General features: G+C 31.3%; 1 protein-coding gene across 1 annotated transcript; it reads left to right on the top strand.

The window, feature by feature from the left end:
* Window positions 1–13,375: 13,375 nt before the first annotated feature.
* LOC107909311 (transcription factor MYB4) lies at window positions 13,376–14,546 on the top strand. Its single transcript, XM_016836790.2, has 3 exons — window positions 13,376–13,611; window positions 13,708–13,837; window positions 13,969–14,546. The coding sequence occupies exons 1-3, from the start codon at window positions 13,479–13,481 to the stop codon at window positions 14,471–14,473; spliced, it is 768 nt and encodes a 255-aa protein (XP_016692279.1). The 5' UTR covers window positions 13,376–13,478; the 3' UTR covers window positions 14,474–14,546.

Raw genomic sequence — 14,546 nt, 5'->3', positions numbered from 1 at the left:
AATAGATTTCAACTTATAAAATTTTATACGCGTTTCATACATAAGTATCTTATTTCTTAAAGGAAGTTATTTATTTTGCTTGCTTTAGTTTAATTATTTATTATTAAATTGTTTCTAAATATCTTTTTTCAAAAATATATTTATGAGATTGATTATTGATTTATTAGATACTTAATTATTAATGTTGATGTATTATATGTTTGGTTGCTGCATATTATAAACTTGGTTTGTTATTCATCATCTGCTTTATATATTGCTATTCAAATTATGTTGTTTGCAAAAATTGCATTTCTTTAAAGCATTACAATCGTTTTATTTCAAATTCCTAAAAAGTGTTTGGTGTTTATGAGTTCTCGAGAGAATTGTGCCCTAACTTCCTGGGCTTCAATTCTTCTTAATGAATTTATATCATCAAGTATCCATTTTATTAAAACCATAAAATTATTAAAATAAAGCTCTTAAGATTACAAAATGTTGGATCCTAACTTACTAGATGTGGCATTTTGTTGTCTCGATTTTCAAAAATAAAGGCAATATTTGAGGTTTAAGAATTTTGAGAAATTGAATCCTAACTCACTGGATTTTGATTTCTCGATTGACTTAAACAATCAAGTAACCTTCTTTAAACTCATGATTTTCATAAAAAAGGAACACATTTAATTTCAAAGATAGAATTGTAACACCCTAACTCATAGGGTGTGATAATTTATTTCTTCGAAATAAGTGCGTCTTATCATTCAAGCTAGTTCATCCACGTTTTCTCATCAAGGATCGTATTTTTAAAATCTTTTCAAAAATTCGACAATAAAACATTGAACAATCAAATCGATACCAATTTTGGGCGTTACGAGGGTGCTAACCCTTCCTCGTGCGTAACCGACTCCCGAACCTATTTTCTCAAATCTGTAAACCAAAATCGTTTTAAGGTGAATCGATCACACCCCAATAAAAGATCGGTGGTGACTCCCATTTATTTCAAAAAGTCGATTCTCATTTTTCAAATACTTAAAAAATGGTTTCGAAAATATTTTTACTTTGTGGCTCTTGGTCATCCTTCTGCTTCTATTGTCAAGACTGTTTTAAATAACTGTAATATTGCTTGTAATAAGGTTTGCCTTGATAATGCTTTTGTTGCATGTCAAAAAGGGAAGTCTCATAAACTGCCTTTTCCAACTTCTACTACTGAATATACTAATCCTTTTGATTTGGTAGTCTCCGACCTATGGGGACCTGCGTTAGTTACCTGTGAACAAAATTGGTATTATGTATCGTTTATTGACATGTGTACTCACTTTAATTAGATTTATATTATTCGTCAGAAGTCTCAGGCAATGGATTGCTTTATTCAGTTTCAGCAATTAATCAAAACTCAGTTTGGAAAAAATATCCGACAATTCCAAAGTGATTTGGGGGTAAGTTTCGAGCTTTTTACTTTCTTCTTGGTAAATAAATGGGCAATTCATAGACTATCCTGTTCTCATACATCTGAACAGAATGAGGTGGCTAAGCGCAAACACTGGCATATTGTCGACATGGGTCTTACTCTCTTGGCCCAAGCAGATCTTTCTATGGATTATTGGGGTTATGCATTTAGTTGTGCTATTCATCTCATCAATCATCTTCTTACCTTAGTGTTGAAAGGACAATCTCTGTACAAGGTTTTGCATGGGAAAGATCTAACGTATGATCATTTACGAGTATTTGGGTGTTGTTTTTTTCCATATTTGCGTCTATTTTTACGTCACAAGTTGGATTTTCACTCTCAACCGTATACGTTTTTGGGATATAACTCTCAACATAAAGTTTATCAATGTCTCACACCGGATGGTAAGATCGTTATCTCTCGTCATGTTGTGTTTGATGAACATCGCTTTCTATTTACTAAGTCTGGTCTGGGAGGTTCCACATCTTTGTCAGGTCAATCTCTTTCACCAACATATGTTCCACTTGTTAAGCCTGTCTATTCTTAGCTCACAGAACCCTCGTCCGCTCAACCTCCTGAGTTGTCTTCACCTTCTAATATTAGTCCCTCGACCTCTGCAGTTCCTCAGGATAATCTAAGCTCTGGTCCTGCATCGTGTCATCTCTCCTCTTTTCCTTCTAATAACAATATACCCACTAATACTCTAGCCTTTCCTACTGTTCAATCATCTCCTTTACCCCCAACAAACACTCTAGCTTTTCCTACTATTCAGTCCTCTCCTTTACCCCCAACAAATACGCATCCAATGGTTACTCGGTCTAAGGCTGGCATCTGTAAACCCAAGGTGCTGTCAGTTGAAACTATTGAGCCTCACACGATTGAGGAAGCATTTTCTACCGCTACTCAGGCTGAATACGATAATCTCATTAATAACTCCACCTAAGAACTTGTTCCGTTATCGAGTGGTCAAAAGGTGATTGGGTGTAAATGGCTTTTCAAAGTGAAGAAAAATTCTGACAGCACGGTTGCCCGTCGAAGGCTCGATTAGTAGCTAAAAGAATTACAACTCCACTCTGATGATTCACCTACTATTTGGTGTGACAACTCAAGTGCAGTCGCAGTTGCTGCTAATCTTGTCTTTACATTCTAAATTTAAACATGTAGAGCTTGATTTGTTCTTTGTACGCGAGGGAGTTGCTGATGGTTCTATAGTTGTTGGTGAGGTACCTGCGTGTGATCAGGATGCTAACATTCTTACTAAACTGCTATCTGTTTCGTCCTTTGCTCAGTTTTGAAGTCTTCTTCGGGTTTTACCTGTCGGGAAGATGGATGAATATTAAAGTATAGAAGTAACGACTCTGGTATTGTTAGTGTTTAGTTTGGTTAGTTTGTTATTCAAACTGTTATACTGTTAGCAACAGTTATTTGCAGTAGCTAACTCATATACTCTATAAATACTATTGTTGTATAATTGAATGGATCAGAATAATAATACACAATACCTCTTCTTCATGTTCAATGTCATTCTTACTTAGCTCACTATAGATCTTGGCACTGGCACGTATATAATCGAAGTATAACCCGTACACAATTTAATCCGACTCTACCCGAATAATTAATAGGGTACCAATGAACTTACTTTTTATAACCAATTCACATATCATAACTTCATTTCAATTCACATAACATGCCATTATCAAGTTTATCTTATACTCTTTTATGTTATACACATCTCAATTCATTTCTCGACATATTATCATTCAATACAAATGAACTTGTATGATAAGTATAAGTTTACCTCTATAGCTAATTATGCAAAAAAAAACATGCATATTTATATAAATAAAACAATCTTGAATCATAAAAATACAAATCAAAATTGTCCGCTATTCGTCTATAATTCTTGACTTTTCCTTCCCTCGCAATGACGAACGTGATCTTTAGTTTCGCAATTTAAATGATCGAATGATGATTGCAAAACTTGAATTTTTTCCCTTCTCTTGTAAGTTTTAATGAACGGTGGAAGAAGATGATGAATGTCATCCTTCTTCCACTCAAAATTATATATATATAGCTAGATTAAGACTAATTAAACTTCGTTAATTTTGATTACTTAATTAATTAATATTATTTATATTTCTTTAAGTGTGATTTTACTAAATAAAGGACAATCATTCTCCACTAATTTTAAAAGAACAATGGTTTAATAATCATTTTAGTCCTTTAGATAATAATTAATTAAGTTCTCAAGCATTTTTTTAAATTAAAACTCAATAGCATTTAGACTTTACAAGTTAATCTCTAAGTTTTAATTCACTATTTTTTAGTTAAATTAGTTAACCAATCTTCAATATATTTTCATGTTAAGTCCATTAATCTTTATATTTCACCCTATCAAACTCGATTTACAAAAATGAAATTTTAAAACCGTATTTTTCGACACCACTTAAAATCTAGTCGTTACATAAAGACATATTTACATTATATGTTTCATTAAAAAGGGTTTCACACAAAAAAAAATGCAAATTAAAAATATAAAGATTTCTTTAATTATTATCACCTACTATTTAGGGATATAGTTAAAAGATACACAAATTTTCATTCATAAAGTATTGATTACGATATTATTTTGCAATGTCTACTTTTAATGCTATAATTTAGAAATTATTTAAATACACTAAAAATTGATTACTACATAATTTGTTAAAAACGCCTTTAAAATACACAAAATTAAATATTCTTTAGTCAAATATTTAAAAAAAAACTCCTAACCAATATAAAAAAAATGCTGAGTTGGAACATGGGATAATGATTAAGGCATTATTTAATATAATGAGGGAATTCTGAAATTAATTTTGTCAATTATCATCATCGTAAAAAAAAACAATAAATAATTATATTTATTCATTTTCAAAAATAATACTGAAAGTATTAAGTCTAAAAGTATATCAAGTTTTTCTTAAATTACTTAAAAACAAAACTAATGATTCATTTTTATATTTTTAAAAATCATTTAAAACATTTTAATGTTGTAAGAACAATTTAGAAATTAGAGGAAGTACGATGAAATTTAAAATTTTCTTCTTCCATTCTCCATCTCTTTTATATAAATTACTCTCATGCAGGGGTAAAGTCAAAATTTTCTTTTAGGGGGCCAAAATTAAATTATAATTTTTACATTAGTAAAAATGTACTTTTATCGTTTTAATAGCCTAGAGGTGCTTATGGGTCGGGCCGGGCCCAAAAAAAATTTAGCCTTGGTCCTAGGCCCGGCCCGACCCGAAATATGGGCCTAAGATTTTGTCCAGGCCTGGCCCGGGAAAAATTCCTAAGCCCGAGCCTGGCCCGTCCCATATTTTGGGCCTATATTTTTACCCGAACCCTCCCATATTTCGGGTGGGCCATTGGGCAGGGCCGGGCCGCCTGGCCCATGAACACCTCTATAATAGCCTATATCTTTATAATTTTTAAAGAATTAAATCAAAATTTTATCATTTTTAAAGAGGTCAAAGTGTAATTTTATTTTTACTAATTTAAAATTTAGATAGAAATGAGGCAAAATCCATTTTCAAAATCAAATTCAAAAGGTCCTTGAAGCATGCAACATGATCCATTTTCAAGATTAAATCTCAATCATCCTTGAAGTGGACTTCATTGAATCAAATCAGGAAAACTCTTGAAGATTATCTTGAAGTGGACTTTCCTAATTTAAGATTAAACCAAATTCTCAAGCAAATATCTCCTCAAATTATTTTCAAGATCAAATCTCGACAACACTTTACACACATAATATCTATCTAAAATCAAGTCTAAATAATCTTTGAATTGATGCTGAATCTAAGATTTCTCAATATTCGAAAAGCTTACCTAAATTTTAAAAAATAGTTTTATTTGATATCAACTTCAAAAAGAAAAAATATATATCAGCCACAACCTAAAGTTAGCTTTTGAGACAGACAAATTAAGAAATCCCAGAAATCAAAATTTCCAAAAAAGAAAACATTTACTTTCAAATTTCTTCAATCTATTTTCTCCTTTTCTGAAATTATAATTTTGGTGTATTGTGAGAAATCTCCTTTAGTCATCGTTCAAAAGTCGAAACTCTTCTAAACAAATTTCTCTTCTTTTTCAACACTTATCATGTCTGCCACCATCCCACTATATGCGATTAATTTTTAAGCTGAAGCCTCTTCATTTAATATTAAAATAAAATATATTGCAAAAGCTTATTTAAACAAAGATTAGGCGTTTAAAGAATTTTTTAAATATATTAAGTAAATAAAATTTAAGAAAAGAAAAAACAATTTTGTAGCTTCCTAACCCTATTTATAAAGAAGAAACAAATATGTGACGCAACATAGAATTAAATTAATAATGTAGCTTCAAACAGAGATTGAATCATTTCAATATGGTAATGAGAAAAGTTATAAATTAAGTCATCCTTCAATCTTACTGAATAAATTATTAAAAGACTTTAATGATTCAATCCATATATAATAGATCCACTTGATATTATAGACCATACCAATTAAAATAATTTCAGTATTATAAACTTTTTCACTACTCAAATTCAAATTTTATCATTTTAACTTTTGTCAATTTTTTCTCATTTTTTGCTCCGCTATATTTTTATATTCTACTTATTCGAATATAATAGTATATCTTTCAAAAAAAGAATAAAGAACAGTCAAACACATACGATGCATGTGAGTTGTAGTCCTTGAGCCACACTTTCGGGAGTTGTAACTTTCCCAACTTTGAACATTTTGATTCAATAAACTAGAAAGATTTGTATGGTTTAATTTTATTTAAAACTTAAGTTATTTATTTATATATAAAATATAAAATTTCGATTGCTTCAAAAATAATGTTTTTTAAAAATATTTATACACTCAAATTCTAATATTTAAAATCTAAGTGTGGCCTAATCCAACCCGTTTAAAACCTTATAATATGTTATTCGTCTTTTATTATATATTATTTAATTTATATCATATGAAAAATAAATATTATTTATTATAATAAAAAAATACAAAAAATTAAATTAAATTGTTTATGCTTGAAATTTTTGCCGACGGCGGAACCAACTTCTCTGAGAGAAGTCTTTAAAGTGTTGTCTTTTAGGCAGCTGATCCAAACTGTCAACAATGGAAGGTATTGTCCTTGGGAGAAGGTTTTGCCTTCTCTCCGTAGAGAACCATGTAAAGTTCACAGAGGGGTGGTGCTTTGATTTTACGTGAACGTACGACCACCCACCAAGAGGCAACATGAGTGATATTATATACCCAGGGGCAAAGCCAGAAAATTTTTTTAGGGGGAGGCGAAATGAAATTTTAATTTTTAATAATCTATATCTTTATAATTTTTAAATGATTAAATTAAATTTTCATAATTTTAGGGGGCCAAAGTGTAATTTTACCTTTACTGATTTAAATTTTTAAAATTTTCTAAAGGGCCAAAACAATAATTTTCTATTTTAGAAGGGGTGAGAGCCCCTGCCAACCTCCTGAGATTCGCCTCTGCATATACCCCAACAATTGACCTATGTACCATATGTCAAAGGCTCAAATCCCACCAAGGGCAAGATGCTAACGTTGCCTCTTGGTGGGTGGTCGTACATCCATGTACAATTAATGTGTCATTCTCTGTGAACTGTACACAGCTCTCCGTAAAGGAGAAAAAAAAACTCTCTTTTAAAGAACAATACTTTTCATTATTGAAGGATTAGCTTGACATCCTCAGAAATGATATTTCAAAGACTTTTTCGAAAAAACTGATCACCCCTCAACAATTTTAATAAAACGAAATATATTTCTTTTAAGTCAACGAAGCTAAATAAATTTAAGCTATGTATAATATTAATAAAGTACATAACTTCAAAAGGATATAACCCTGGCTACAAATGTGAACAGTTTGAATCAACAAACATAATAGATATATTACCGCGTGGAAAAGTAGGTTGGCCAAACTACTAATTTCTTCCTATATATTTAATTTCTGGACCATGAAGATCTTTCAAATCATTAAAATTACAACGTTATTTTAGGGTTGACTTGGGTTCAAATTTCCCACATCTAATATCACATTGGTCCAGCTGCTGTTGGAAATTATAGATGAGAAATTAATTATTCATGAGCACTATTCAAATTAAAAGTGATGATTTATCATCTAATGGATATATTTTTATGAGACATGTTTCTCTCAAGAAGTATGTCAAATATGAAGGGTTGTGGCTTTTCAAAATTGTATTCATTTAGTATATATAAATAAAGATATTCTAGTGCTCACAAAATATACAATTACAATCAATCTTATTTTTAGAAACTGGAGTAAGAGTTAGGGAATTCCTCGATTTTGCTAATCAAAGGAAATTCAAAACTTCGTTGTATCTCTAGAGTACCTTTGTCTTAACCCTCTAACAACTTTGTGTGGGGACAAATAGTTCTCTTTGGAAACCGTCATCCACGTCTCGAAGTGTACTGTTTATTTCCATATAAGTCTCCGATTCTATCGTCTCCACTCAAATATCCAACAATCAAAGAGAACTATTGTTAGAGATGGCGACGAAAGCGTCATCCACGCCTCGAAGAGTACTGTTTATTTTCATATAAGTCTCCAATTCTATCGTCTCCACTCAAATATCCAACACCCCTTTCCCTTACGTCTTAGAAAAATATATTTCTTTGTATATATATATATATTATGGTTTAGTTTCAAGGCATTTCCAAATGAATAAATAAACATGCTTAAGTTATACAAATCAAGAGTCGATATCAAACTAACGCGTCTACCAGTTAATTGGTTTTTGCATTGCCCCCTCGTTATTCTCTTCTTCAATGAATTTGACTATGATTAAATTGCATAATGTAAAACCAAAATCCTAACTATACCCATTTTGGGGTTATAATTCGTTTGGCTCTTGCTGTCAAGATTGGGACGTGCCGTTTGATTAATATAATGAAAATAGAAGTTAGTATTAAGCCACAAGAGAAAGAGGACAATGTTAATTTCGATGCTTCAGTGCACTGGGACCATGAAGACACAGATATCATCGGCCCTTGTCTCACATATATCCAAACCCACCCGAACAAGTCTTGTTGTGAATATAAGATACTAAACATTGAAGCTTTCAAAGTTTTAAAAATACATTAAAAATTCAGCTACTAAGACATGATGTATATAATATTTGAAATTTAGCTGTATTTGTTTATATAAAATAGTCCGTTAGTAGGTCCAGATTTACATTGCTTTTGTATTTGAAACTGTACGTAACATAAAAATTCGCATGATAAGCAGCTTTGTGGATATGAAACGAAGGGAAAATGGGAAGTGTGAATCCAGAGACAAGTTTAGCGGCTTTGAGGTGTATCTTCAAAATGGATTCCCCCACTTGGACCTCATGCACTTCAAAATATTTGCCCTTCTTTTTCTTCCTCACATATGACTTTCCAAAGACTTCAAACACACATCCCATTTTCTTTTTGAAAGCTTTCAACAACTCATTGCCAAGATTCTCTACATCATAAGTCAGCTGATTAGAAATGCTGGGTGTTTGAGGCCACTTATTGCTGGACTAAAGTCTCAAACCAATGCCTATTTTTGGTTCAGTAATACACTTAAAACAATTCACAATATTATTTTAATGGTGAAGCATAAGTGAATCCAAAATAATACCATTTTAATTTCAGTGTTATTTGGTAAACTGAAATTTTAAGTCTTCATAATTAAGTACTAAATTTAAGTTATAAAATTTGTTTGATATATTGCTTAAAATTAAGTGTGGAATTTAATTAGATTGTTTGATAAATAATAATTTTCAAAATTTTAAAGGTAAAATGTTTAAAGGATAATGTTAAAAGAATAAAAATCCACTTTAAGTGATAAATAGCTATCTATCTATGTATTATTTTCAACCATTTTTCATTGAAAAATTCTATCATTTGTTTTTTTAGTTTGGGTTATCAAATAAACTTAAAAAATTAAATCACTGAAAATATTAATTTTCAGCTGATTTAAATTTTTTTTTTCAATGGGTTATCAAACCTTGCCTTAGATTCAGATTTTAAAAATCACTTTTGAGGTTCCCAATAATAACATAACATGTGTGTTGATACTAGTGTTCAACAAGAAGGAGAAGGTGGTGATTGTTTGGAGAGCCGGAGTAAGGGATTAAAAGAGGAGGAAGAGAGGTAAAAAAACTTAGGAAGATATGGAGAGGAGAAGTTTGTGAGAGGTAACAAAGCCAGAAAATTGCTTTGGGGTAGAGATGAAACATAAATTATTAGAGGGCCAAAGTAAAAGTTAATTTAACATTATACTAACATTTAATTTCATAAAATTTTAAGGGACTAAATGAAAAATCTACCATTTTTTTATGGGGGCAAGAACACTGCATGTCTCCCTTTGTCTTAGTCCCTAACTGTGAAAGTCTAGGTACCAGGTAGAATGCACGAGGAGGAAGATCATTTTCTCTTCTTGAAATAGGGTACATAGGGGAAATAAGTTGTTTTGGAGAGAGTGTGTGAAAACACGACTAATTGGGCACGTTTTTCCTTTAAGTTGCATTTTAAAAAAAAAATATAATTAATTTCTTTGGTTAGATGGTTAAACGTCAATGATATTATTTTTGAGTTTCGGGTTCAATTCCTCTCTTACTCACATTTGTATTTTGTTAATTCATGTTGTTTTAAGCTTTTTATTATTTTTAATTATGTTTTTAGCATATCATCTGCTTTGGTTAAATGATTAAATAATAATGATTTCATCCTTGAGTCTTAGATCCAATTCCTTTTTAAAACACATTTTTAATTTTTATTTCACGTTGTTTCAAGTTTTTTTTATTTTTAATTAATCTTTTTAATTAATAACTCTTTTATTCATAAAATCAAATAATAAACATGTAATGAAATATTTTTATATTTTTATATTTTAATTAATTATTTCAAATATCATTATGTTTATATGTGAAATATTTTAAATACACATACAAAAATATATAATATAAAATATACTACACTTATTATATGGATTGAAAAATAAACATTATACATATAAAAATTATATTTACTAAAAATAATAGTTATTTTATTTTATAAATAAAAGAGTTATTGATTAAAACTATGAAATAAAAATAAAAAAATTGAAAAAAAATATATTTACCAATTAAAAATAAAAAAATTGAAACAACATAAAACAAAAATTATAAATTTTAAACTTGAGACTCAAGTATAAAATCATTATTATTTAACCAATTAACCAAAGGAGTTGATATGTTAAAAATATTAATTAAAAATAAAAAAGTATTAAACAACATTAAATAAAAAATATAAATGTGAGTGGAAAAAGAATCAAACCTGACAAAACCACTAACATTTAACTATCTCATCAAAGAAACCAATTATATTAAAAAAAATTCAAAAATTGCAACTTAAAAGAAAAAGTGCTCCCAGCTTGATGCGTTTTCACTTTCTCTCTCAAAAAAAGGACTTATTTTCTTAAAATTTTTTAAAAAAAAAACCCGGCCTATTTGACCAATTAACATTTTTTTAGCATATATAACTAATTTAACCTATGGTCAATAATGTTAGATAGTTTATGAATGTAGAATGAAAATAAAATTCCTTGTATAATTGCTCCAGATCATTCAAAAAAATTTTAATTAAAAAATATAAGTATAATGATAGTTTAGTCTTTTTATTTTTTAGTTAAATTTTACCATTAAAATATAAGCTGTAGTTTGTGGTTGGTTCCTTCTAATTTCCTTTATCTCAGTCTTGCAAGGTTTTCTTCCGTTGACTGGTGCTAAACGTCAAAAAGTCAATGGTCAATGAAAAGTTCACACGCGATATGGAACCCCCCTGTGTATTTCAATTTTGACAAAATATTTATTATCTGTGGTATTTTGGATTATTTTTTTAATAAATTTATATTTTTCTTTTTTATGATTAAGGTATTATATTAGTATCGTTTCTAAAATAGTATTTCACTCAACACACTTAATTATAAAAAAGAAAGTAAATAACAGGAAGCCTTCCTCTTACACTGTCATAAACCTGGTCAAGGGATGATTAATTATAATTTCATTTCCCTCCTAACCTTAACTGACTTGAATTGTCTACTTGCACATTAAAATTACGTATACGATGAAATGTGGTACGACTAACCACGAAGTTTTGGAAATTATGGTCAATCAATTATCACTAGTAAGTTCCATTTTTCTTCATCTCACACTTGTGGGTAGTAGGTCATGTTGGTTGGCTTTGAGAATTATAATTCTAATATAATTTTAAAATTCATTGAAGCATTGAGGGACAACAATTCTATTAATTCATACCATCTTCCAAATGTAAGACATATTTTGCAAACAAAGATCAATTGATCAATTAAAAGGATGTGATGATTCCTTAATTATGTGTCATATGGAGAAAGTAAGAGAAAAATAAAAATATCCAATAATGTAAAGCCACTGTTAGAAGTCCACATCTTTTCCTTACTTTCTTTTTCTACTTTTTCTCTTTCTCGCCACTGGGGCAAGTCAGGTCCTGTTTTTATCCCAACTCTACGTTTTGGTTGGGTTTTGATCGTATGAATAAATTTACGTATTATAGTTCACTTGTTGTTGATGCATAATATGCTCTCATTCTTAGATTTCAATCTGTCTTGTCAGAAGAAATGGTTCCCTGTGGGCTAAGTATCCTGGACACCGGCCATTCAATTGAAATGTATCAACCATGTAATAGTGTTGTATCCAACGACATGATCCTCGTGGAACGCAAGACAAGTATCTAATAATGTCTTACTTTTTCAAGGCAGCATCTCCAACGACATAAATATTTTATTATTATTTATATGTATTCGCAAATCTTGCCAACTGCAGTTTGTACTCACTGTAAGAGTTTGACCGTTCAAGTATTCGTACATTTTCCTCTTTATTACACGTAGCCACTTATGATTCAATCCATCATTTTTACAAAACATGATAATTGATGTACTGAATAAAAACATGTATGGAGTATATAAACCTAAGTCAAAAAAAAGCTAATATTCAAATAAAACACCTCCAATTCCAAAAATAGGAATGAATTGTGTGCCAAAAAACGTGCTGATCTGCACAGATTAGTTGAACTCACCTGACCTTCATCGAAGTTTAGCTTGATCGAGTGCAGATATCACGTTTTCTGCTGGCGTGCTTTATCATAATCATGTTCCTCGAAGGTCAGCTCCGTAATGGGTTACACATATTTTAATTAGGATCCAATTTCTTTTTAAAAAGTTCTCCCAAAATTTTGTCTCAGGATCCATAGAGGTGATCATGGGCCGGGTGGTCCGGCCCAGCCCAATAATCCGCCCGAAATATGGGATGGTTCGGGTAAAAATATAGGTCCGAAATATAAGTTTGGGCAAAAAAAGAGGCCTGTTTAAAAAATAAGCCGGGCCTCAGGCACCATTTTTTTGGCCCGGGCTCCGAATATATAATAAATATTTTTTTTTATTTTTTAATTTTAAAATATTTTTAAAATAAAATTTTGGTGTTTATTAAAAAAAGGGCCAGGACAGACTCGGGCTTAAGAATTTTTTCCTGCGCCGGGCTTGGACAAAATTTTAGACTCATATTTTGGGCCGGGCCCAGGCCTAGGACGCGGGCCAAAATTTTTTTCTGGACCCGGCCCGGGTTGATCACCTCTAAGGATCCATCACTGTTACTGTGTACCAGGATTAATGTTTCACAAAAGAAAGGAAAGCGACATCTTGGTGAATTTTCCTGGATATCGACTACCCCATAAGGATTTTTGTTTGTTTGTGTGTTTTTTTTTAAATGCAAATGGGTACTTAAAGAAAAAAAAACATGAAAATGAAAATAATTGTTGACGATATTAAATTGTAGGAGCAAAACGTGTAACATGTTTTGGTCTAAAGATGGTACATTATAAATAGCTGCAAATTTTGAAGTCATTTGAGTGGTGACTGGTGTCAGGGGAAGCTGAAACCCAGAGCAGCAAAACAACAACAAAAATTTCCAAGAATAGAGAGAAAAGAGGGAAATATTAAAGGAAAAATGGTGAGAACACCTTGCTGTGATAAAACTGGACTGAGGAAAGGAACCTGGACTCCAGAGGAAGATCGGAAACTAATGGCTTATGTTACCAGATATGGCTGCTGGAATTGGCGTCAACTCCCAAAGTTTGCTGGTAAGCTAATACCTCTTTTAATAATATGAATTTGTGTGTTTGTTTACCCTCGCTGTTGTTGAATATGTTGTATTTTTATGAATGCTTTGGTTTCAGGTCTGGCAAGGTGTGGAAAGAGTTGCAGGCTGCGATGGATGAATTATTTAAGGCCTAATATCAAAAGAGGAAGTTACAGCAAGGAAGAAGAAGAGACTATCATCAGATTACATGACTCATTGGGAAACAGGTACTTGTTAATCAAATGCAGTGTCGTTTACGTAGGACAATCCAAGAATTACAAGTCCATAGAGTGATGACTTAATTGAAAGTTATGGGAGGAGGGTCTCTAAATTAAGATTTTCCACATTTAATATGCAGGTGGTCTGCCATTGCTGCGCAGTTACCAGGAAGAACAGATAACGAAGTAAAGAACCATTGGCATACAACTCTGAAGAAGCGCTTTAAACATAAACCATCAGCAGCAGCAAAAGATGGGAAAGATAACAGTAGTCAAGATCCAAAACTCAGGCGTGGGACAAGTCGAGAGAAAGAAGAAACAAAGCTAAACGACGTTGATCATCTTCTAATAAGTTCCCCAAATCCTCCTTTGATACTTGAAAGCTCACTCTCATCTCAACAACCAGCCTCAAGCGATCAAAACTCCTCCAATACCAATACCGATATCCATACCGATACCTTGTTAGAAGCCTACGAGGCAGAAAGTAGCAATTTCTGGACAGAACCATTTTTGTCCGACATTAATTACATGTGGAGTGATGTATCGTCGGTAGTACCCTATGAAGCTGATCAGTTTCCATTACTCGATGGAGAAATATTATACCCTTTTGATTTCTACGATCAGGTTCAAGGCCTCGACCTCTAATTAGACACCCATTTTCTGGTTTTATTATTTCCCCTACATAATCTGATAATCTTAGCCATTGTTGTTGTTTGAA

Source organism: Gossypium hirsutum, chromosome D02, assembly GCF_007990345.1.
Source record: "Gossypium hirsutum isolate 1008001.06 chromosome D02, Gossypium_hirsutum_v2.1, whole genome shotgun sequence".
In the NCBI taxonomy this organism is placed as follows: domain Eukaryota; kingdom Viridiplantae; phylum Streptophyta; class Magnoliopsida; order Malvales; family Malvaceae; genus Gossypium; species Gossypium hirsutum.
The sequence above is the reverse complement of the archived record's forward strand: the minus strand, read 5'-3'. Positions and strand labels throughout refer to the sequence as shown.